This window comes from Lepeophtheirus salmonis, chromosome 3, assembly GCF_016086655.4.
Source record: "Lepeophtheirus salmonis chromosome 3, UVic_Lsal_1.4, whole genome shotgun sequence".
NCBI lineage: Eukaryota > Metazoa > Arthropoda > Copepoda > Siphonostomatoida > Caligidae > Lepeophtheirus > Lepeophtheirus salmonis.
Window position 1 is genome coordinate 43,898,245 of NC_052133.2, and position 27,140 is coordinate 43,925,384.

A 27,140-nucleotide genomic window follows, 5' to 3' on the forward strand; every position below is an offset into this window, starting at 1 on the left:
TTTGGCACAGGAGTGATAAGTTCATCGTTACTTAAATACACTAATTATATAAAATATATATGACTATATACCGGGTACAGGGAAAAATCTTAACACTTTCAATCTATAACTTTATCAAGATGTATTTCAGCAACCAGTTGTAGTAGGGTATGTTAATAAAATAAAAATAACTAATATGATGTCTTGGCTACCCTAATCATCGATGTAATCCCCTTTTGGTGACAATGATGGCTTCTAGGCGCCCACAGAAGGCCTTGCACACATTGCAGATGTAGTCCTCATACATAGCATCCCAGTACTGAAAGACGGTGTTCTTGAAGTGGTTGATATTTGGTTGACGGACGGTGCAGGCTTTGGACTCAAAATGCACTCAAAAAGTGAAGTCCAATGGGTTGTCATCTGGTGAGTAGGGACATACATTTCTTTGGCCAGAAAGGGAAGTTGTCCTCGAACCACTTCGTCCTTCTTCTACTGGAACACTATGCTCATGTCCGGGTAATTTGGTCTTGACCCATGGTAACAACTTCTCCTCCGTTTCTTGTCAGTGCGTGGACCGAAATTCGTTGCTCACGTTGAGATGACATTTTCTCGGCTTCTAAGACACTTAGGAAGATTTAGTTAGTTTTGTTTATTTCATTATTTGTTCATTTTTAGTATTTGATCAGAACAGTTTTACTGCATTCACAAAAAAACTTGATTCATGTAGCGAAAACGAAGTGAAAAGATTTTTCCACCACACTTGGTACTGTGATGATCTGCAACTGATTACGTCATAGGCTGCACTTCCCGTGCAAATACATAGGGGAGAGAAACGACAGTTGACATACTTTTTCTATAACCTCAAAAAATCCATAAAAATTTAGTACATCATTTCACGTCACATTTTTATAGAACACTCTTCTTTTTTTTGTGTGGCAAAACAGTGAACATGTTGTGTTTGATTATTGTAGAAAACTTAGATTACAAAACATGTTCAGGGTAATAGGGAATAATTTTTGCCTTCTTACTGGATTTTTTTTTGGAAAGGAATAATTAATAATAAATATAATATTTCAAATTTCCTTTTTGAATTTTCGGTCAATAGCTTGGATCAATGGATTTTTGAATATTTTTTTCAAATATTTGAATTTTTAGACTTAAAAAAAATCATAAAAAAGAAGACTGTCACGAGTCATTCCATGTCACATCGACTAGGGCAGGTAACCCGACCCCAGGGCTGCAGAGTTGGAGTCAGAAAATTTCTACCGACTCGGACTATGGCTACAAACATTATTATAATTTAACAGAAATTTCAGCACATAATTCTTAATCGTTCATGGGATATAGATACTCGTTCCAGTCCGTTTTCGGACAAAAAAGTTCAGCCTCGCTTATATGTCTTATTACCGAACTCTACTGTTTCTTATATATTTATTGATTCAAAAGGGCTGCCCTCTTGAAATTTGATATTCAGCCATTTTTGGAAATGTAAGGATTCCAAAAATGAAGTCAAAAGTAAGTTATAGCATATATCATTGGTTTATAAAACTGGACGTATTTTAAGATAGTTTTTTTTTTTTTTTTTTTTAAACTTGGAGCTGTCGTGCTCTCCTTCTTGGGGGTGTTGCTATTACATATATATTATGGATTTTGGGAACCCTACAAACATAGCCTCTAAGAGGCCAATAAAAAGACGAATGTGGAAAATATATATAGAAAAATTTGATATTTACGTCTTTGTTTTAAGTGCATACAGCAAATCAGGACAATTCTGTTTGTGTACGGACCATCCCAAAACGAATATTTTAGGTTATGCTGCAAATATGGAGAAGATTCTTGGTGATCTTGTTGACAGATTAGTTTGCAGTAGAAAGTATCGTGATTCTATAATGAATCCATGTGAAAATTCCGTAGGTATTGATCTATTTCGAAAGTTTTTAGAAACAAAACTGATGAATGAGGAGGATGAGATGGAAACTATGGACCACAACTGATTAGGCTGAATTAGTTGCCAGAGTAAAAACTGTAGAAGTCTATATTTAAATTGTGATTTGCCATTAAGATAAATTGACAGTAGATTCTTATGTTGCACTATCTTAAGCTGGTCACCTCATAAATTTGGAAGAAAACTGGGAATAATGAAGTTATACTTGTACATACATTTTACACTCGATTTGACAAGGAAAGACCCTCAAACCAGCTTGTGGAGAATATATTTTTTCAGTTTACTCTTGCCCTATTACGCTATTACTTAGACCATACTTAGAAAATTCCATTTTATACAGGCTGGTGGTATACATTGCAATCAAAAAATGGTATAAAACACTTTAAATAAATATTAATTCACTTTTGAGGGTACAACAAAAATGAAGGTCTTGGAGCGCCCATTATATTTATTAATGTTATTTAAGCTATAGAACACGAATTACCTCTAATATATTATAAGTGAGTATTAATGAACTAGTAAGTTTTTTTTAAAAAGAGTTTATAAGGGCTTTGAGGCCGTAATTTTTTGGAAAAACATGGATAAACGACAGTTCCTATCCAGTGAAGAGGCTGGAGAGTTTCAAGTAAGTATGTAGATATTCTTTGGAATTAAGACATTTATATAGGCTTATGAACAGTATAGTAGAGGTTTGGTTTAACAACAATTTAATCAAGGTGTTAGTATTTTGACGGCATTTAAATATAAAAATACCAAAAATATTTGTAAATTTTTATTCTTGTTTATTTTGGAACTTGTTTTTGAATACATTTTTTTTTAACTTTAGTCTTCCGTACTTTTAATTTGCCTTTTATTTTGAGTCCAATAAAAATCTACTCCACCATCAAAAAGTCGCACATAAAATGAACTTATAAAAAAATATGTACGCTCTGGACAGTATATAAAAAGTGAACATATCTGATGGAAAATATGACTATTAGCCATTCTATCTCTATAGTTGTCAAGAAAAACAGGTGAGCGATTTTTTTTGCACAATTTATGCACACGACTTCAACCAAATCTAGTTCTTTACTCGGGTATCAGATGAAAAGATTTACTTTAATATAAATGTGAATTAAACACTTAAGAACACTCTATATAACTTCTATCAGCCGGAATGACGGCCTTCAATCTCTTTCTGAAAGTTTCACAGCACTTCTTGAATTCACTCCTCAGATCTGTCGGTCAATTGACAGAGTTCTTTAGAACATCAATATTGGGATGGTGAATAAAGGCAAGATTTGTCATAAAGGTTTTCCCAAAAGCCATAGCACAAGGTGTTTGCACCTGGCGAGTATTGTAGCCAAAAGTTCTTGGGCCAGAGGTACAAATTTTATATTTGGGTTTAAAAAGTATCAACGTTAGAGATGGCATAGCTAAATTTTGTGAGTCAGCCAAGGCCTATCATCCTCATCATACCCTTAGCTCTTGACTGTGTCCTGCAAGGTGGATCGAACAACGCCATTGTTCTTGTATGAGAGTGAAAGGATTGGCCTCCATAATCTCCTTAACCATCTCAGCATCAAAGATTTTAACCCAGTCACTTCCAGGCTTTATTTCAACTCCCTCTCTCAGTTTGATAATAAAACAGGGAGTACGAAATTGCAATGACCTTAACTCCAGTATCACGTTTAGATGCCAATTTGTTTCTAACAAGGGTGAAAGTTTTGAGATATTTACTTTACCAGTTTGTTTATTTTTTAGGGGTATAGTCATGTTTTAAAAAATAGGAAAACTATTGGTATGTTAGAGTAACTAATCACTCGTGATTTGTGGGACAAATATGTGAAGATTGTCTTAAAATTAGAAATAAAAAAGACCAAAATCCTGAAAAAAAATTTATTAAAGATTTAAAATACATTTTGATATTATAGTTTTAAAAAAAGCACACTAAAATCGATACTTATCCGACCACGTGTCTTCTTTTTTTTTTATTAATCAAAATATGGTCACCCTAGATAAGATCCTTCTCAAAAACAAAACAAAAATAGGTATAATTTAATATTTATTTGTCTGTTGGACCAGTTTAGAATTTCCGAAACAAATTGCAACACTAGTTGTTACGTTTATAATTTAGAATAAATACTAGCTCTCAAAACCAGCATACCCTCTTCATCTAAACTATGATGGCCAAATGTTTTCTTTGACTTGTCCCCTTTAAACGCTTTGTTTGAAGAGTCCTGGAATTTTGCTATAAATTCATAAAATATCAGGGTTCTTTAGGGGGACAAATAGTTGAAAATTGTTATTCAATCTAATTGATTAGTAAACAAAAATATTCATTAAAAAGTTCAATATCAAAAATATTTGTGAAAATATTTATTCACAAAACCTATTTGTAACAAGATAGACGTCATTTCTGACATCTATGATATTAAATATAAATAAGAGGAGATAAGGGCTTTGAACATATTCGTTTGATTTAATAATAATATAAGAGCCTGTTAAATCTTTTTGAGAACTTTGGTTGACTTTCGACTGCCTGAAACTCTCCTTTTCTTTGTTGGAAAGTTATTGAAGGATTTAACAAGTAAGAAATTCCACTGTTCCTCGTCTTCTAGTTTGTTTAATAAAATAGAATATATATTGAACGGAGCTTTTCGGACTTTAATATCGCTCAGCCTTTCTGGAGATAGATATAATATATAAATACATATTACTTTATATATAAATATGGATTTTTTTTTGACATCGAGCCAACAATGAGTATGAAATGGGAAACCATCACCTACAACAAGTGATGGAAGAGGGATAGATCCCAAAACAATTTGCTGAAGAAGAAACAAAAAAGGAACTGGAAAGATGCCAAAAATGAGAAAAAATCATGCTACAAAAAAGAAGGATTCAAAGCAAGTCCCTAGTGTTATGAAACGAAGGAGAGAGGGCCCAATTCTTGAACCCCCTCCTTCAAAGAGAACTCATATTCTTCAAATACCTGCTGCGAACAACAAAGAATATAAAAAAGAAACCAGGCCCAAAAATAAGTTTCTTTACGCCGACATTCCTAAGGAGTCAAACGAAATTGTAATTATAACAAAGAAAACGCACCATATTTCTATCATAGAATGGAACAAAGTTAATAAAATACTTCACACAGGCTACGTACGTCGTCTGTCTGCACCAAATGGCGACCGAATTCCTAACTACGAAGGGCGTCGCTATACGAATAAAAGAGTGGTCATACATAAATGATGATGTTTAATGACAACATGTCCGAAAAAGCATAATGGCATATACACCTCTCCTTGCGACCTCATAGGATGAAGCGGACCCCAACTGGGAAGAGTCCGAAAAAGCAATCCAAAATTCTTTTAATAATGCTGCACCCAGTACAATAAAGGTAAGAACGTACTAAACCAGGGGTTCTCAAACAGTGCAGCTTCTCATCCATCCCACCACAACTTGATGTCGTCATTTCTAAGAGACAAGGCCAAGTGTCTCACTGAAGGCAAGGAGAATATGCTGAGAGTGACACAACATTTATACAATACTCATTTATTTGTTCAGGAGTGCCTTAGTAAAGTTTGAGAATCACGAGTGCGCCTTCAGTTGCAAAACGTGGAGAAGCCTTGCACTCAACGTTGGGTACACCTAAATTGCTTTACAAGTTTACTATACAAGTGATAATTTATATGTTATCATCTGTTCATTCAAACTAAGAAATTATAGTGATTTAAGTACATATTCTTATCAATTAAACCGATATATGATTTATTTGCTTTAGACATATTATCGCTCATAGGTACAGTGTGGTCCAGAATTAGAGTTCCAACAGATTGAACGTAATTAAATGAGCCGAGCCGAAGACGTTGTGCGAACTAGCTACAAGATGTTCAGAACAAAGGCAAGCACTTTGAATGTGATATCCTTTACTCAATTATAGCTTGACAACCCCCTCTTGAATGTTCATGAATCACTGGTCTGGAAAACAAAAGAATGGAGTAGACAAAAGCAGGTCTTTGAAAAATGTTAGGGCCTGGAGTTAGAATCTGAGGCGAGCAATTAAAAACGTAGATGAGATATTGAAGGAATCCTAAGAATTTGATATTCTATCATGACACTGGATGCAATCTATTCTTTCCCAAGACGGAGTCGGTAGTTTGAATAAAGGACAAGAATCACGAGTTTTGTGTTCCCAGCTTATGAGAGAGGTTTCTCTTTCTAATATATTTTTTTATTTTCTATTGATTAATGTTGCCCTAGGGAGAATATATATATTTTTAGTCTGATCATGCTCTATTGTTTTTCATTTTCTACTCTAGAAACTGTTGTTTTCCTCTACATTTTTCCCTGCTTTACTAATACGATGGTTCCATTACTGTATTCCTTACTAATATTCAGCTACAAATATGACTATGAGTGTGTAGATATTTTACGAATATTTAACATTAAAAAGCAAGGAAATAATAACACTTTCTCTATCAGTAGACGAGACTTACTAATTTGTATTATTTGACTCATGATAACAAATATAACTATATATGAATACGTCATTTATTATTTGGCACTGTGTCATAATCGCATAGTACAAACTTACAGTAACCTACGTGCATAGCAATTATCGTCCTCTCTCTCGATATACTTAATACTTATGTATATAGTCGATTAGAACGACATTATTGACTATGAAGACAAAATGTGTCATTATTTTTTTTTAATAAAAATAACATTTCGTCACTCCATTTATATTTTTCTCTCAAATAGGAATAGCAATACTGAGTCAATATATCACTACACCATATCCCTACAATTTATACTCTACATATAGTGAACTGTACAAGTTGTAAATTTGTACACGTTGTAACTTGTATGAGCTAGCTGTACAAGTTGCAACCATAAATGACTAATTTTAAATGAAGGATTTACAGTACCCTGGACGAGGATTATGCAATCATTCCATGGATGATCCATGGAATGATTGCCTAATTGCTGACTATTTTAATACAAATGATTGAAATATAAGTTTCTGTGGCATATTATAAAGTTATATTACTCATAAATACAAATCCACCTTGTAATTTTAATAGATACAAAGGAAATGATAGTGTTGGTGATTAGAATGCCCAATGCTGTAGATAAATAATGCATTGTAAGACGAAGCAATTGCAACTTGTATGATTTGCTAATACCAGTTGTAAATTTGATGAAAACACTTTCAAATAGTAAATTTGTAATATAATCTTTTTTGAAAAAAAACCAAAACAAACTACAATATTAAGTTCTTTGGAGAAAAAGTTCAAAAATAAGTAGTTATCCAGAGAAAATTAAATTAAATTACAAAGATTAAATTTTCTATTAAAAAAGCAAAAATTCCTTAATTGGGTGACTTAGAAAAGATTTAAATAGTTAAATACCAGTAATAAATAATAATGAATAAGAACCGAAGTCGCAAATTAAACATTATTTTCCCAATGCCAATCTCAATTCGAAAAAATCCCCTGATTCCTGTAAATCGTTCCATCACTACTTTTACCTATGCCTTTTTGTCTCCTGTTTATTTTTGAAAGAGTAATGGTTGTATAGTACAATAAAGTTAACGACGTGTTTGGTAAATAGTTTGACATTTGATCTATTAAAAATTACTTGGTTATTTTGTATATAAGGATTCAGGGCATTTCTACTTAACAATATGCCACAGATCATTCATAAATTATTAGTAATCTTCATCCTTAAAAAATGGAAAATTGACTCCTGTAATAACGCAAAAATCTATTAAAAATCCAATCATGGTATTATCTTTGTCACAAGTACTAAGGTATCTTACTTTGAAATCCTAAAATGTTTCAAATGTTATTCCAATACATATTTATTTCTGGTATTTAACTATTTATTACTTGTCTAAGTTATAAAAGAAAATATATTTAAGGAATTTTTGCTTTTTACTAGAAATGTAATATTTAAAATTTAATTTTATATCTCTAAATTTTTCCAAAAATTTAATTTTATATCTCTAAATTTTTCCAAAAATTTAATTTTATATCTCTAAATTTTTCCAAAAATTTAATTTTCTGTGAATAATTATGTATTTTTGAAATTTTTCTCCTCAAAATTTAGTATCTGTAGCTTTTTTTCAAAACATGTTATATTAGAAATTTAATTTTTGATATTTTTTTCGAAAATTTTTTATTTTTTGTAAACACCTGTGGATTTTTAAATTTTTTTCTAAGAGATTTAATTTTTTGAAAATGTTAGTGGATTTAAAAAGAAAAAAAAATCAATATTATGTTGTATATTTGAAATTTATCTAAAAAAAATAATTTTTGAAATTTTTTTTACAAAAAATTTCAAAAAATAACCCCCCCCACCCCAAATATATAATCCTGTAGACGACCATGATAGCAAATTTTATTTTTTAACTATTTTTTAAAATATTGAAAAATCGGACTCGGTATCCGGAATTTTTACTAAAATCACATAAGAAACTTTTGAGGAATTGTACCATAACTACATTGTTTGGCTTTTTGATGAAAATTAATAATTAATTATTAATATTCTGAGACAATAATTGCATTTATTACTTCAAAATAATAACAAAATAGTAACCAAGTCATTTTGAATGGATCAAGATGAAATGATAGGCTCAATGTAAAGTTTATTAATTTAATTTTTTTTTACACTTATTGTATCACATAACCTTTCCTCTTGTCAAAAAAAAAATAAAAAAAATGCCCAAATTTATTGGGGGGGGTAATCGGGAGAACTGTAGAATCAAAACAAGAGCTAATTCAAATTCAAACAATTAATGTGTAGAAAAACAATCATAAGTTAAGATTGGATGGGACTTGGAGCCGGACTCAAAGTACATATGTTCGGTATAAGTAAACTTATATTATCCAAAAGGTCTAAAATCCGGATCGGCTTTGGATACTCGAATTTTTGCCTTTTACGCCCACAGGAGATGGGCTGGTGGGGGTGTAACCCCCTTAATATAAAGGAATTTTGCTTATTACTATAAAATTTAATATTTGAAATTTAATTTTGGATTTTTTTTCTAAAATATTTAATTTTTTGTAAGTAGCTGTGGATTTTTGATTTTTTTTCCCCCCGAAAAATTTAATTTATTATAATATAGAAAAAAAATATATCATAAAATTAAATATCAAATTAATTTTTGAAGTTTTTTTTCTACAGAATTGAATTTTTGAACATTTAAAAAAAAAAAAAATAATAATTTCTTTTGAGAACAGATATGAATTTTTGAACATTTTTTTCAAAAAAAAAAAAAAAATATTTTGAGAACAGATATGAATTTTTGAATTTTTTTGAAATTAAAAACCAACCCTCTCCCCCTCCCTCCCCCACACAAAAAATATATATATAATCCTGCAGACTCCCTTGTTTACGGATAATAAAAAAGATCGGATGGATTTGTCGTATCTTAAAAAACTAATATGGAGTATTGCATAGTACACATTTACATGAACAATTGCATTGCGTTATCTTACCAACACAAAAAATGTACACAGTAATTTTTTTGTCAACAGTCTTTTTTCTTTTCCTCTTATCAGTTTTCTTAACTTGATTGGTTGGATACGAATTAGTTCTTGGTAAGGTGTGCACATTTATCAACTATTCTTTCACTATTTTGATAGTTGAAAGAATTGGCATCAAATGATTTCACCCCTTCTTTATGTTTCTTTTAGAAGGAAAGGTTGCGAGATACAATAAAGCTAACGACGTGCCCAATGTTATTATAACAATAATTCTAATAATAACAATTAATTATGTTCTCTTTGTAGTAACACAGGCGTGTTCATTGTTTCGGCATCTATAATCAGTAAAAATGTAAGCGTAATCCGGATCGTATTTTATTAGGGTCCAAAAATGGGATAAAATACTCATAAATTTTGAGACAAATATGCGTTTAATTTTCAGATCTGGATCCCGGAAAATGTGGATCTGTTCTATCTTTATTTATTCATAAGTAGTGATAAAGAAATAGAAAAACCCACGAAGCAAAACAAATTAAATTTCCATATTAGTGGTTTAATGCCGTGCAAATGACAGATTTTTTTTTCATAATTAGATGTATATAGGGGCCTTCTTTTATGACAGTGTAATTGCAATTTGTACAATCTGTTGTACATGTTGTAACTTGTACAAATCCCTACTTGTACGCCACATTAATATGTTATATCTAATATTAAGTCAGTAACGCTCTACCGTTCCTCCTTCCTTTCTTTCAAACATGGCGTTTGCGCAACAGCTTTGTGAGAGCATGTTCTTTTTATAATAAGGGAAGAGAAGAGAGGGGGGAAAGGGAAGGAGAGAGAGATTTGTAGCTGTCAAAAGCTGCTGTCTCCCGCGTAATAATGTAATAGTTTCATATATAATCATTTTTGTTGATATAAGTTATATTTCTTTTTTACAAAATATGTAGTCATTAAATCTTCCTATTCACTTTGCTAATTATTCCACTAAACTTTGGTATTATTTATGGCTATAAATATGTGATTTCTATCGTACTAGAGAATGAGTCAGACAGCTGTTGAATATATTTTTGTGCTTTTTTGACTCTAAATAAATATATATTCGTAGTGCGTTTCGCATGTAAAAAAAAAAAAGGAGAAAAGAATGAACAGCAGTGAGCTTACAATTCAAGGCCAAACAAGGCTATTGAAATAATAAACTTGAAAAAAAGGAAGAAGATTCTACTGACATTTTTTATATAGAAAAACAAAAACAAAAAACATTCAATGAGTAGTTTTATAAGTAGTGTCAGTGGTCGTGTGTCATGCTCTATTTTGGCATTAGTGGGTTCACGAGTATCATCATTACGAACGTCGAAACAATTACCGGGGAATGAGGATACTGATACTCCTATCCATTATAATTCAATTAATTATAATCATATAAATCAAAATAAATCAACGGACAGTGGAGTTGAAATGAGTGGAAATTCCTCGACATCAAATAGCAACAATATGCAGTATTTCTCCCTTCGGTGGAATAATCATCCAGTGAACCTAGTGTCTGTGTTTTCAGGGCTATATGACTCCGAGACTCTTGTGGATGTGACTCTCGCTGCCGGAGGAAAGCATATTATGGCGCATAAAATGCTATTGTCCGCCTGTTCGGATTATTTTCAAGTAATCAAACCATTTGTCTTTTTTGACATTTCTTTTTGTATACCTACGAGCAATGTGCAGAATGGCCGTTGGAGCGGGCAATGTGTAAAATGCCCGGGCAATCTATAAAAATTCCAATAGAGATTTCATTTTACGTTCATTTAGAGTGAGTTAAAATGAATGTGGGTAATTTGATTGTTAAACAATTCACTGCAAGCAATTTCATCATGAAGGATTTGATTAAGATGCAATTACCCACAATCATTATACCTGACATTGTAAATGAATGTAAAATGACCACTCTATTGGAAATTTTATATATTGCCCGGGCATTTTGCACATTGCCCGGGCAATATATATTTAACTTAAGATGTCCAACCATCCTCTTTTGTCCGGAAGTGTACTCTAATCACATTACGTCCGGAGCGTCTGGGGACTGGAATAAATTAATGTAATGTTAGATTTTGAGTATGGGTAAAGTCGATTTAAAAATGAAAATATGATTTCCCTAATATTATTCAATTATTGGCAGTCTGTGGCCAATAATAAATTTATTATGGTAAAGCTTGGGGTTAAGTTAAAGTAGATGAATTCTAATTCAATTTATGGACCGCTTTGAGATGGAGTGATCAACTGATCTATTTTCCACGGGCATGTCCTCCTTTTTCCCCCGGAGTGACTTGTCCGGTTTAGGCTATGGGTTAAATCGATTTTCAAAATCGAATTAATATAAAAGTCAATGTAAAAACTAAATACAGACAAAAATAGTTTTTTTTGTAGTACTTTTTCGACAAAAAAGGAATTATATAACAAACTGTCTTTAGAAAAACACACATAGGCATATGCAGGACTTTTGTTTGATGCTAGCTCAAAAATTGGAGGACTTTTTCTGATGAAATATTATTTTTATTTTTTTATTAAGGAAATATTATATTAAATAGTTGAATTGCAAGTGGTGGATCCTATACTAGTTTAGTGTAGTACTGTTTGATATACGTCAGTACGCCGGTACCACTTTAGCAGTTTACCGAATAACGTTAACCACATCTAGAGAGACTCTAAGGAAAGAGATTAAAAACAAATCAATAGATAAAAAAATATTATCTTTAATTCTGATGTGAAGGGAATTGTTTACTTGCGTAGTGTTAATCATTTGTCTCACATCATTGCAATGGGATGGGGTTTCGTTGAGAAAAATTACAATTTTATTCTCCTCACGCTCTACAAAAGTGTGCTTCTTAGTAATTTTTATTAATCGAGGGTGTGTGAATGAGTGAACATATTTAAGGTACGTGTTTTTTGATTCACTATACTTCCAACCGTCTTGTCCTTATGGTCAATTTAGTCACTATCAATATGATGTCAAATTTTGGTGATTTTCTATCATATATGGTATTATTACCTTATATGCAGCTGTTATTACGAAATCATTGTTCAATTAATCCCCATTAAATAAGGATAGAGAAATTTTAATATATGACTTCTAAAAACGTTTTTATTGAGTGATAGTTTATAGAGGAGAGACAACTTGTAAATGAAACAAATTTCATATTACAGAGGCGTACACAGGATTTTATTTGGGGGGAGTGGGGCTGGTTTAAATTAAATTAAAGTTTTTTTTGTTTTTTAAAAATCAATAGCTATTTATATATATATATATAAATAATAATCAATATAGTTTCAAAAATGAATTTTCAAATAATATATTTCTTGTAAAAAAGATCAAAAATTCATAGATATTCACAAAAATATAATTTTGTGGAAAAAAAATGAAAAATTTAATTTTTTGAATAAAAATCAAAAATTTAATTTTTGGAACAAAATTTCAAATATTATATTTTTTGCTCTACTGCATAATTAACCACAATAACAAAAAATATACTTAATTTTTTTTTGGGGGGGGGAGGGCTAAGCCCCTACAGCCTACCCCCTGTGGACGCTTCTCTATTATGATATGTATAACATATGGAAATAATGCTGGTTGAACGGTTTTATAAAATATCAATTTAATGGCAATCATGCAAATAAAATAAAGGGAATTTGGGTTAAAAAAGGCCTCTCATTCTTAATTTATTTATTAGTAAGTGCATTTTACTATGTTGCAAACAATAAAAATTAGTGGATTTGCATGTTTGCCTCAATTTTCTTTCACCTCTCACTCGTGTTCAATATATGAAAGGAGTGGTTTTATGCAACCATTATTCTCCTTCTCCTCTTTACCTAGGAGAACCATTTATAACAAATAGGAATTTCTATTATGAGTCATACATTGTTATACAGTGAGTTATTATTACTCATAATTATAGGTTAACAAAATTTGACAATGAAATGTGACGCTCTTGGAACCTAAACATTTTTCTTTATTTCCAAAGCTGTAATAATTATTATTCTATTCTTGAGGAGAGAAAATATAATTTATCGTATAAAGTAATCACGAGTGAAATGTTGGATTATGATAATAAAAAGAATATCGGTAGAATAATTGCTCTTACAGACAACCCTCTTGAATCAAGTGAAACATAAGAGTTATAAAATATAAATACGCCAATCATGTAGCAACACAAGATTTATAAACATATAAACACGAACGGATTAATATAAGGAGAACTGCATAGGTAGATTAAACAGATCAGTATTGACATAATAATAATAGTACTGACATGAAAAACGAAGATTAATATTGAGGATTTGTTGTAAAGCTACAAGGTAGTCCCTGTTGGATTCAGAGTAGAATGGAGGATCGATATCGGGTTAAATAAGTAGTTGCAAAATGAAGAGAGTGTTACCTTTTTTTATTATGCATTTTATTAAATAACAGACAGTCCTAAACACAAACTATAATTCGAAAATCTAAAAGTAAAAAAAAAAAAACATCATATATTTTCAATAATAAAGTTAGAAAAGTTGAAATTGATGCATTTTTTTATTTATGTTTTACAAATTCACAATATATTTTAGATTGGCAGTAGCTGAAGCTCTTACTCTCCTTGAGTCTTTATCTAATGATGAAGAAGTTGACGAAATAAATCTTCGCTTTCCAGAAGAAACCTTAAATGCCATAGATGAAAAGAATTATGACAATAATGGATCGGAAATTATCACATAGTATAAACTAAATTAAAAGTTTTTTTTTATTGATTAATTCAAAATATAAAAGATACTAAGTAACTAATAACTCATACTAATTTATGTTAATTATCTCAAATATAAGGTGTCGTACAAAAATAATGATTATAATGAAAATTGTTAATTATGGACGTACAGACATATATAAAATTAATGAATCGATTCTTAGAGTAATACAACGTTTGGCTCTAATGAAGTAAAACATTCATTTGATTTATGAGACTATACTATTACGAATATACTCCGAATATGACCTTTCAAATTGATGTTTACCATATTATTTTTGATAATTATGACTGGGAATTTTTGCGACCTTGTGTTTTTGCCTTCATCTACGAAAAAGGTCAAATATTTGTATTTTCTCTCTGTTGGTGTCCATTTTTGAGGGACACTCAAACAATGTCGAGTCAAACAATCACAAAACTGTCAAATAAGTTTTTTTTTAGTACAAAATATTATATAGCGTAAGCCGATGTCACTTCTAAAAACACGAGATACACATTTCTAAAGACACCTATTAGAAAAATAATGGATTAGTTTTTACTACCTGACATTCTTTTTGTAAGATTAAGGAGATATCGATCTCAGAAATTTGAGGATTACGTCATCGTGTTTCCAATATTTTAGAACGTAAATACACTGCAAGTACCCCTTCAAATATCAATTTAGTACAGAGCCATTGTAAATACGTCAGTATTCGAGTACCAATATCATACCAGACAACATTAAACCATAAAAGTATACTAATATACAGCCCAATGTTATCATATTCCGGCCAATTAGAGAGAGGAATTCAAATATATGGGAGAAGTGGAGATACCCAGGAGTGTTAACTATTTGTGATGGGACGATTAAAACAAAACATCCCGATTCCTATTTGGATTCGCTTCTTGTACAAATGCCTAATGCGATGCCGATCCTATGATATTTGTAATAATAGTAAAAAAATACAATTATGCTGTAAATTTCTCAGAAATATAATTCGTAAAATAAATCACCTTCCTTTTAATGTAAATATTATTTAGATTCCCCGGACCGGCGAGCATTTTCCAGGGCGAGTAATCCCAAGGCAAATTTTCCAAAGGCGAGCTTTCCTAGGTCCTATAAAACAACCTGTATTAACAGTGATGAAAATCCAGTGTAGAATGTGCATGTTAAAAAGGAAAGACCCGAAAATCAACCTGGTAACCCTGACAATTTGAAGATATTTTGGAGGAGAGAAAGAATAATGTTCATGACGTTTCATTAGATCAGCTACAACCAGCTGTGAAGAAGAAGGAAGAATAAAGGGAAATAAACATGGACATTTGATAGAATTACTCCGTTGTCGATCCCCAAGGACTTACAATTATAACTCTGCTACAAATCCTCAGGATTACATTACAGAATGTACAATCAGATTTTGAATATAATTGGATTTATATTGCAAATTCACTACTCAGGAATTAAATAATAATAATGACAACTGCTAAGGAAAAGAAAATTCCTTCTTCCGATTGCCAATCCCCCCAAAAAAAAAAAAAAATGGGCCAGTTGAAAAATGAACCAAATTTTCATCACTAAGTGTTTACAAAACTTATGCCCTTAACTAAAAATTAGCATGTTTTTGATAAAATTCTAAACTAAAACGATCCACTATAAACTGTTATTATATAATAGGTAAATTTCTATTGTAAATCCACCTTGTATACAACCTTTTTGGTTGTTCTCAGTCCATTTGATATAAATATAATCAAACCTGCGCTGCGCTCCCTTTTGACTATGTGAAAATATTGATTGTGTTAAATAAATAACAATTTTTTCAAATGTTTGATATTGTAATTGATTTATTCTCATTGCCATTATTACCTTGCCACGTTCCTTCATCAGGCATAATGAAAATAAATACTCAGACTAACTCGCTAATCCTCTTCTTCCTTCATTTACCTAATTCCCTTTATAAATTCGTATTTAATAAAAGTTCTCCCTTTTTCCGTTAGTGCAATAATTCGGTTTTTGAATTTTTAATTTTTTGGTATGTATTTACGAATCAAAATTCCATAACTAAAAAAAACACACTTTGAGATAAAGGGAATCGATCTTGTTTTATGAAAAAAAAATCAACTTATAAACGAAAAAAAACTTCCCTTCCAGAGTCCAGGAATCTGGTTTGATCATAATGAAACATAGGCCTACGTACTTAACTCAGAATTCTGAAAAACTGTATCCCTTTTTTGAAGTTTTTATCATTGTTTTTCCAGGCGGAACGAACGGACTTCAGACACACACACGTAAATTATTTTTATACTATTAACTATAGTTTAGAACCTCCGTTTATGTTGGCCCATATGGCCTTTCAAATATAATAAATCAATTTATAAATACTCTACTGTGACGATACTTTTTTTTTTTCTACCGGCAAATGTTAATTAGAATAATTTGTTGATAGAAAATATAATTATAATTCCTCGAAGAATACTAACAAATTACCTCATTTTAAGAAAAATAATTCTGGGTTGATTTAGCGTTGAGTAGTCACATATATATTTGCTGCTTTCATACTAGCGGTAGGACGATTAATCGGAATTGGAGAATCGGGTGTTTTTTCTGGAATCAGCATGAGGAGAATAATGTTTAATTTGTAATTCTGATTATTATTTATTACTAGTATTTAACCATTTATTACTTTTCAAAGTGATGAAAAACAAAATAGTCAGCCATTTTAAGGAATTTTGCTCGTTTTACTAGAAAATGTAATATTTGAAAATGAATTAAAAAAAAAAAAATTTTTTTCAAAAAATTTAATTTTCTGTGAATTACTGTATTTTTGAAATTTTTTCCAAAAAATTTAATATTTCAATATACTCAAAATTAATTTTTTTAAACTTTTTTTCAAAAAGTTTATTAATTTGAGAAGAGGGTGAGATTTTTGAATTTTTTTTCCATTTTTGTGAGCAACTCAGGATTTTGGAAATTTTTTCTTTCAAATAATTTTTTTTTTTTTTTTTGTGAATGCCTGCAGATTTTGGAAAAAAAATTAATATCAAATTGTATATATTTGAAATTAAAAAAAAAAGAATATAATTAAAATTAATTTCCAAAAAAATTAATTTTTCAAATTAGAAAAACGAAATAATAACGTTTTTTTAAAAGTTAAAAACCACCTTAAGTATAATCATGTGCACGCCCCTGATAGCCAAATGGTATTGATTACTATTTTTTAAAATATTAAAAATTGACAGTGGGATTTTTTTGGAATGGTCCCGTCTCTAGTTCATGCAATCTTGAGCAACATGAGAAGTTATAATGGTTTTTAGTTCATAAATGTAAATGCCTCAAATAATTCCAATAAATATTTATAGGGTTAATATTCAAAGGTATGGGATAGGAAAAGGAGCCAGGAATGTTAGCTATAATAATCTTGACGTTTCATTTGATTTATGGGACTTTATTTGAGTTGGAGATGGTTTTTATGTATTATATCATTAATTTATCATTATTTCATAACCTTTAAACATAATTTACATCGTTTCCCAAGGATTAATCCCAATAATTAATTAAATGAAAGTAAAAGATAAATATACATAATTAAAAATCACATTCGTGTCGTTGGCGAGGCACGTTTTTCTAGACAAGATTACGTTTCATTTAAAAAGTAAAGGTATATTATCGATTCTTAGTCTTATTTGATACCTAAACATAATTACATACCGGGTGGTACATTGAAATCTGAACACGTTATAATTCAATAATTGATGAATTTTGAGTGATTGAAATTAATTCATATTTCGATATATTAAAGCATAAACAATTAATTACAAAAGAAAACCAACTTGAGCTCTCTAGCCTACGTACAAGTAGAGAAAGTTACACTTGAACGTGATCGACGAATTTTCATTCGTGCACTCCAAGCAGCTGTGCGTCTCCAGGACCACCGTCTACGCCATCACCAAGTCGGAAACATGGGAGAGGAAGAAGGGCTCTGTAAAAAAGCCAAGGTGGATCCGGAGGTTTTAAAGAAAATAGCCCAGGCAAAACCAAGTCCATGAGGGTCCATGCAAGAGATCTGAGGATTTCACACCAGACTGTCGAGAGAGCTATCCAAAAAGTCGGGTGGAAAGATCCTTATAAGGGTCTCCATCTCCTCTGTTGTAAGGCTCTTTTAAACTATTTTTTGACACTTTTGGTCCTCTTAGAGCCATGATGCCAAATACCTCAACTACACCTTTTGATTTCATGTCGAGGGGAAGGTCTGAAGTGTCCGTCATCCAAACACCGAGGCACTTAAAGCCACTGTCAGCCAGCACTGGGACACCATGACAAGGGATTACATCTGAAGCGGGTACCAGGCCTTCCACAAATGCCTGGAAGCCGTTATTTCCACTAAGGGCGGCTACATTAATGATCAAGAGAGCTCAGACACACTAGATCCTATTTATAGTATTAATATTGTTGAAATTATACTGTTAATTAATAAATTATATCTTGTTGAAGTTTAAAATTCAAAGTGCTCTAGAGGCAATATTTGAAGGGTGTAGCTGTCCAAACTTTGATTCAGGTAACTATTCTAAAAAATTTCCTTTTCCGAAAAAAAATCATTCGTTTTCTATTCTTGTCGAACAGTGATGTAAATTGGGTGTATTTTTTAGCTGCCCCACTTTTTTGGAATTAGTAATTTGAAGTATGAATTTTCTTTTCTTAAGCCAATTTTTAATGCGGTTTCTTATTTTTTTCAAGATCTACACGTGTAGAGGTAAATAATCGTTGGCGATCCCAGCTACTCTTGACTTTTATCCATCAAAATGATTTAAATCTAACTGTCCTGTATTTTTGGGAATTGGTAATCTAAGGAATGATTTTTCTATTCTTGAGCAGTTGTCATTATTATTTATCCTGAGTAGTGAACTTCTTTCCTACTATATTCAATTATATTCCAACCCTCATTGATCATTAGTGTGTGCCCATAAAAGACGGAGTGTAATCCTGAAGATTTTTGGCAGATTTATAATTGTAACTCCTTATTGGACTCGGATTAAAATTGGAGATTGATATCGAAGTAATTATAGCAAATGTCCTTGTTTATATCCTTTCTCATTCCTTCCTTGTCAGAGCAGATTGTAGTGGATCTAATGAAAGGTCATGAGCATTATTCTATCTCTCCCTCAAAACATTCTTCAAATTGTCAGGGTTACCATTTTGATCTTCGTTTTTTATCTTTTTTAAAATGGTCATTATACACACGATTTTAATCACGATTCTCGATCCCTCAATGCTTTGGTTTTGTTTGGGGCAGGGATAAGGTGGTTCTTGCCAGTAGACATAAGTAAATATGTGTTGAAGTAACACAAAGACAATCTTGAAAAAAAATCTATAAAAGAAGAAATGTCAAATTAATTTTTTTACATCATATACACAAACAACCTAATGTTTCATGGGCATATTTCGGTCAATTATATGCTTTATATTCAAATTCCCGGGTTAAGTTGAGATACATAAGAATGTAAACAATAGCTTATAACTTTCATTTGATTAATTATACTTAATTTAGCCTCGAGATGCCCTTTCAAATAAAATAAATAAGTTAATTATTCTTGTGACGATGAATTTTGCTAATTTATGTGCAATTTATGATGCCTCCCAAGGATTCATCAGAATAATTTAATGGCTGAAATTGACAATAATAATTTGAACAAAAGAATACAAATCTATTTTATCCAAAAATTGAAATGGCTATGAAAAATTTGTTAAAAAATGTTGTGAAATTCAATAATAATGTCTCGAATCAAAATCTTCTAAAATTATAGCCTTTGTAGTCAAATTTCTGGTATCAGTTGGGATACCCAAAAATGGTTTTTAATACAGTTTGCCAAAACCTTATTTCTGTACGCCTCTTTGCCGAATTACCATTCCCCCCCACCGAAAAAAATAAATATAAATATCGAATAGCTTGGGTATTTTTTTTTTGTATTTCCCGCTCTTTTTTAACTAAATATATCTTGTTCATTATTGGGAACATCAGATCATACGATACAGCCTTGTAAAGGTCTGAGGTTACACTACAAACGTTTTTTGGACAGAATCACACTTGGCCGGTTCAGTCGTGAATTAGCGTGCGGTGAGTATGGAGGTCTCAAACGAAAAATTCGGCATATTTTACATTTTTACTAACTGAAAGGGAAACACGAGCCAATACTCTTTCTCGGTTCGTGTTGCACAACAGTGGTTTGAACCCCCCCCCCTTCAATTCTGCATCTACTCAAATCAACTCGAACGTTTGAAGCTGGTGTCGAACGGAAGGGCCAGTATTGATGAATAGGAGAGGAACGTGTTTCATCAAGACAACGCCAGGCCGTACACATCTTTGATGTCGTCCCAGACACTCCAGGAGCTCGGATGGGAAGTTCTTATGCATCCACCCTACAGTACGAACCTTGTACCAAGTGACTACCACCTGTTTCTATCTATTGCCAACGCCTTTGGGGGTACAAATTCGGCCAAAATAAAGGAACCCTGAAAATTGGTTGTCCGATTTTTTTTCCTATATGGGCAAGGGATTCGGCGAGAAGGCCATTATGAAGATGGATTCTCTTTGGCAACAAGTTATCGAACAGAACGGGGCATACTTGGCTGAAATTGGATGATTATTACACTTCTTATAAAGCAATGGAACAAAGTAAAAATACGAAAATACTTTTTCCCCAACCAATTATTTGATGATGATTTATGATCCGATACTATGTAATTATCTATTAGCCTACTCCAATGAGAAACACAGCTTGATAATTATAAGGTCAGAGACAACCTTGGGATAGAGGGCTGTCAATTAGGACTTGAACAGATACATAGGAGATCCAACACATTCGTTATAAACGATTGATTCATTCGCATTGTCAATTGTATCTCAATCTTTGATTGATTGATTGACTTTCTTCTTTTTTTAAATATTTTTTCTCTTGTTAATTTTTTTTTTTAATTAACTATTGGACAGTTGTCATGATTTTTGCTCTAATAGCCAACAGTTGAAGCATCCTTATAATGAAATGAATCAACTATTAATTAATTAGCACTTACTCATTTCAATTCGTGGCAAATCATAACTACAAAGATCTGCAGCACGAATAATCAAGTAATTTTATTTAGTGTCCGTTCGGCAAAGTGTCCACGCACGGTCCAAAAATGTTGTTAACTATAGCTGAGAGTCTTTCTTTCATGGGTATGAGTCTTAATTTGGACCCTAAATGACCGGCCAGAGACATGCTAGGCCACTCCATGAACTTAATGTGTTTCTTTCTTGGGACACTCCATTGTTTCCATGACCCTATGTTTTGATTTATTGTCGTGTGGAAAGATCCATATCTGGACATATTTTCGGTGTCCCTGCCATTAGGGAAGGAGGCTGTCACCCAAATTTCTCGGAAGATAGTAAATTCGTCCTTTCCTCCTTCACCCAGAAGACACCATAAAAGATAATGTTTCCACCCTCGTGTTTGACTGTGGTGATATTGTTCCTTGGGTTATAATCAGCATTTTTCTTCCTCGAAACACTGTTTTTTGTGTTCATAAACGTCTTTTACTGTTAAAATAAACATACCATTACAATTATAGACGGTTTCCTTTCTTAGTGGGCAAACTTAAGGAATCGGCGAGGGATTTACTACTTATTTTCTCAACTGTATCAAGATTAATAGAAGTACAAGATTAGTCCATGATATAATCGTGCTTACTGTTATGTTACTGTTAACCTTGTATTTCCATTAAACTTGGGTTATACCATTACACTTTTCCGACTTATGTTTGACTTCCACCACGCTTTTTAATAGTACATATAACTGTTACCTAGAGTAGCTCCTATCTACATATGTATCACCTTCCTTTCCTATTAATATAAGAGTAACTCTATGATACTTTATGATGTCATATCTGTCTGTCTTGCCCAAAAGTCGGTACCGTACATCAAATAGAAAATTCTAGCAAGCCCAATTACATGATGGACTAACCTTGTATTTCTAGGTACCTTGAACTGAATGTTTGAAATAGATGTAGTAAAAAGAAGTCCATTATTTTTCCAATAGATGTCATTAGTAATTTGTATCTCGAGTTGTATATGTGCGTTCGGAGTAAAATAAATGTTGATATGAAAAATAAGGTTTCGTACTAAAAAAAAACTTATTACACAGTTGTGTGATTGTTTGACTCAATATTGTTTGAATACCCCATATTTGACAGTTTTTCTTTTATAAAGGGGAAAACGCAAGCCATGTGGCTTAAAATGTAAATAGTGTTTAAAGGATTGATACTGTAACAACCAATCACGCTGTATTTTGATTTCGTCGATTACGGTCCGGTAATTTTGATGCCAAAGATGCAGCAAGGTCTGTAAGGCCAATTGTTGAAAATGTGGATAAAATAATGGTAATTGTGGAGTCTGACCGTCACTGTTTTGATTGGCAAGTAGAAAATCATTAATGGAAAAATATATAAAAGAAGTCCATTAAAAAAAAAAGTTTATTTTTTAGTGTACCTCATATATTTTTTTTCCAAAATTAAAGCTTAAGGCTATAAGTCTGAGTGTTCTATTAGTACTTACATCTTGATTCAATTTAAAATATAAATTGATACATTTATCTAAATACATCTTATGTACTTATAAAGTCAAAAAAATTTCAATTCTTTAGAATCAATACTTTTAAGAAGCATAAAAATAGAAAAGATGACGAAAAAGTATGATTTGTATATTGTAGGAAAAAGGACGAAACTTATGTATACGAGCGTGCTTTCTTATGTAGGAGTACATCTCCAAGGAAAGCAAGTTTACTTGTCAAGTGGATTGACGTCTTGAAAATATTTTGTCTATATTTAATACACATATGTATTTATTTTAAGGTTTAATATGGTGTTCTTTAATTTATAATAATGTTATGTATGTAAGGCAACTTTCCTCATTTCTAAGAGATGAGTATAACTTGAACTTTGGAGGAAATTTTGCATTGTTTACGCAGTTTCGTTTTTTTAGATACAGATATAAATATTACTTTCCACAAAAAATGTAATTAAATTAAATATGATACAGTCTATAAAAAGGGCCCCACAAAAAGGCTTTAATTGTATAATTAAATGATATTTACAGAGTGGGGCCATTTAATTTTTTTAGTCAATCCAAGAGCAAAAAGTTAAAATTTTGTTGACTACAGATGTGGACCCAAAACTTGCAGTACCATAACTAAACTACGAAAAACGTGATTTTTATGGAATTAAGGAATTGTAAATGAAATCCAATTTGTGATATGTTTCAATACTATGTTTCGCTATATTTTTTATTTAATATGTCCTTCTCTACAAGCAATAATAGCATCGACACGCCGGCGAACTGATTGGCAGCTCTTTGATGAAGGCTGAGTCGTCGTTATCATAATAACAGCTCAGAGCGATTCCAAATTTGAATGAGAGGTACGGCAGATTATCTTCTCTAAGACACCCTAAACTGCCAAGTCTAGGTGGTTGAGGTCAGGGCTGGAGGAGGGCCAATCAGAGGCAGGCTATAAGTTAGAGATATTCTTGCAGCAGAAGTTTTGTTCTGCTTGACTGTATGGGGCTATAATGGACTTTTCGTTGTTGTAAGTAGTCTGGATAGAGATGCCAACGGTCTTTGCAGCCTTTGTGCCATTGCCACCTGTGCAGAAGAAAAATCACGTGATATGCTGTTTTTATTATTGCTACGACATATTTACACTTGGAGACGTGGGATAAAAGTAAAACTTGTTGATTTAGTTTCAGCTATCCTTTGGTTGCGTAAATAAACAAGGTTATAAAAGTAACGGGGGTATAACCGTAATTAAATGTCGTTGTAAGTTTTGGGTACCCATTATCCACTCAGTAGACACATAATATTTGGTCATATCCCACAAAAACAAAAAAACAAAAACAAACTCCTAAAATATTACATTTTATATGTTACTTTTTGAACGACGCACAGTGCTTTATTTTACAGAAAAAACGGCCAAAAACCCTTGAATATCAATGTTGTTAAATTAGTTTTTTTTGTATACATCTATTATAAATGGGTCTATATTTTGTTGTTCAGTCATCAAAAAACAATTTAATATTGTTTTTTTATAACTTAATTCGCGAGTACATCATACGTATGAGAATATACCAATAATATACTTTAATTGAGTTAAAGTTTGAAGGCTATTTAGAGCTTCGTACACAATTTTAAACAAAAATTGGTCAATGCAGTAGTTAAAAATAATTATTTTACTGTAATCTTTTGTAAGTTTTATATTTATTCATTTTATGAAAAATATTTTTTTTGTTTTTTGAAAATTTACTATTTTTATGATTTAAATAGATAAAATTATTTATATATCTAATCTTTTTAGTATAGAAGAACAAGTGTGTAGCAAAAAAGCCAGGTCAATCAGGTTAGTTAGACACATCATTAATGAAGACTATAAAATACAAAAAACCTGCTAACAATTAAATACTTTTGCAAAATAAGGATTTTCTTGATAGTATACTGCAAGATTGAACAATAAAAAAAGATGGTATCGTCCAAAACCAAGATTGAGATAGTAAGGATGTAAATGTGTTCGAAATCAAAAGTAGGTGTCACAAAAATATATGTATCGTTGTTCATTTTTATTATCAAGACGCAACTTGATGCAATTTTCGTCATGGTTAAATCTTTCCTATTTCAATTTTTATTTTGGGACGATACACTCTATAATGAACATGTTTCCCTTCTCTAGCCAGTCAACCAATATTTCTACATACATTACGCATACATCTATCAATAAAATCTTTATGCTTAGAAAAAAAGTAATTTAGTCGTCTGTTTTTCTAATTGGGCTTTTTTTCTGAAAAAGCTGGAGAAGCACTAAATTGAGAAATGAGAAATGCCAAACTTAATCATTCAATAAAATCATTAAGAATTTAACACCCTTACAGATCAGATTCGCCGTATTCAGATAAGCAGTGAACATCTCACCTTTGAAGATATAATTCTGAAGGAAATAAACAAAAGTTATTGCCAGATACTAAATCAATATTTATATTGATAAAGTAAACGATGAATCTGATGAGAATGATTAAATATATGTTTTCGTTTAATTCCTCTGTATCAACAAATAAATCATATTTCAATTATTTTCGTCAATATAATGATAAATACTTTAAAAATCCTATGAAATCAGTTGAAGTTAATTTAGTTTTGATAAATACTTATATAAAACTTAAATTACAACCGGAATTGTAAAAATAATTATATAATTTCAATTAATATAGTTTTGACCGCTTTTTAAGAGAAATAAAGCACTGTGCGACTGAGTACCCTAGTGCGTTCATTACACTATTCATTTCTTCACTCCTTTTTATTATTTTCCATAAACACAAATTACCTCAAAATCACGGGAATATCTTTCTGTCCGATAGGGGGCTCTGAGGATACAATGAATTACTCTACAAATACCTATGCGACCTCCACAAGTTCAATTCTACTAAGTAAAGAAAAAATTGCGAAGGTCAAATGCTTAAGTGACGTCATTTGTGGTACCTCTAATCTGAGGAGAAAAATATTATTTTAGTAACCAACTAAGTTTCGTTAATAATTGAATATGTGGTCGACGTTTCGATTACTAAAGTGGAAGAAATGAACAGAAAACGCGTTAACGGTCCAAACCTGCTCTATAGGGCTCAAATTTTGTACACGTTTAGCACATACTTTTGCCTTTATAGTTCCATATGCTGTAATCAAGGGGACTGTGATTAGGTGAGAATGGAATACTATAAAAAATATTAAGTCTAAATATTTTTGGCTTATTTTGGTGGTATGAACAGGGCCACATTCAGTTCAAATACGCAGTCGAATTCACCAGCAAAATGCAGTTTTTTTTGTTACATATATCAGTAAATGGAATATTATTTTTCGGCAAAATGTCCCAAACGGTACTTTGGCAAAATGTCCGTTCGCCAAATTGTCCTTTGGCAAAAACATTTCCGGCTAACTGTCCTAGAACCAAGAACTGGTCCTAAGAAACCAACTGTCTTAAAGAACCGACACTCCGATGCACCAATAGAACCGGTGCTAAGACTGAACTGGACTTGACCAAAGAAATAAGGACCAACATATTGCAATTGTTCATACTGGGTGGGAATTTTACATTCCGAAAATTTAAGTATAATGTATTTTACACTTTATATTTCCAAATGAATTCAGCAATTCACGAATACTTTGCTCTTGCAACAGGGGATCCATAGTGAAGTCAATCGCTCAAATTCACAACCTCCAACCGCAGCCACAGCCTTGATCATGGCACAAGTCTTGATGAGGAGCTCCTTGCCCATGTTGGCTACTACCTTGAGAATGGAGTAATCATTTTTCAAGTGAAGGTTTATTGAACTCTCTCTCCAAGACGTCCCACATAGTAGTCCAAGGGATTCAGATCCGGCTAGCTAGGTGGCCACATTTATTTTGCCCAAAACATAAAAGTAATATAAATGGTGGTTTTTACCGAATAAATCCGGTTCCAATTACGCAATTTGGACAAACCGCTCCAGTTTAAAATTCTAGCATGACACTTGATCTGTTCATATCAATTAAAGCTCTCTAGGATCATTACCTATGAAGGTATTGTCATTCTTGGGCATGTGCCCGTCCTGGAGGCACACAATAAAGACACAAATTTTGTATGTTTTTTTTTTACATAGTTTTGTCAGCTAAATCTGATGAACAATATTTCATAAACCTAAGTCTCAAGGTTAGCAAGATACTGAAGTCTAAACTTGTTCCGGATTTACAATCCCCGCTCAGTACATATATTAATGAATAATAATCTTTTAAAGTTTGACCATTCGGCGACGGCGTCCTTATCTAACCTGAAAACCTAACCTCGCTCATACTGTATGGATACCTTGAGGGCGTCAATATTGGTGTGTCAAATGTGGATTTTTAAATTTTCTTTTAGGTGTGGGATATATAAGAAACCCTAAACACGCATAATTTTCTT

At 31.7% G+C, this 27,140-nt stretch overlaps 1 protein-coding gene across 2 annotated transcripts in view; it reads left to right on the plus strand.

Moving 5' to 3' along the window:
• The first annotated feature begins 10,260 nt into the window (after positions 1–10,260).
• Positions 10,261–27,140, plus strand: part of LOC121115177 (uncharacterized) — a 44,660-nt gene continuing 27,780 nt past the window's right edge. The window contains exon 1 of one of the 2 annotated variants that reach the window (XM_040709366.2): positions 10,261–11,052. In XM_040709366.2, the coding sequence (XP_040565300.1) occupies positions 10,660–11,052 (393 nt within the window). In that variant the 5' untranslated portion in view covers positions 10,261–10,659. Of the gene's footprint in view, positions 11,053–12,164; positions 12,320–27,140 lie in introns of those variants that run through there. The other variant, XM_040709367.2, reaches the window with a different exon arrangement.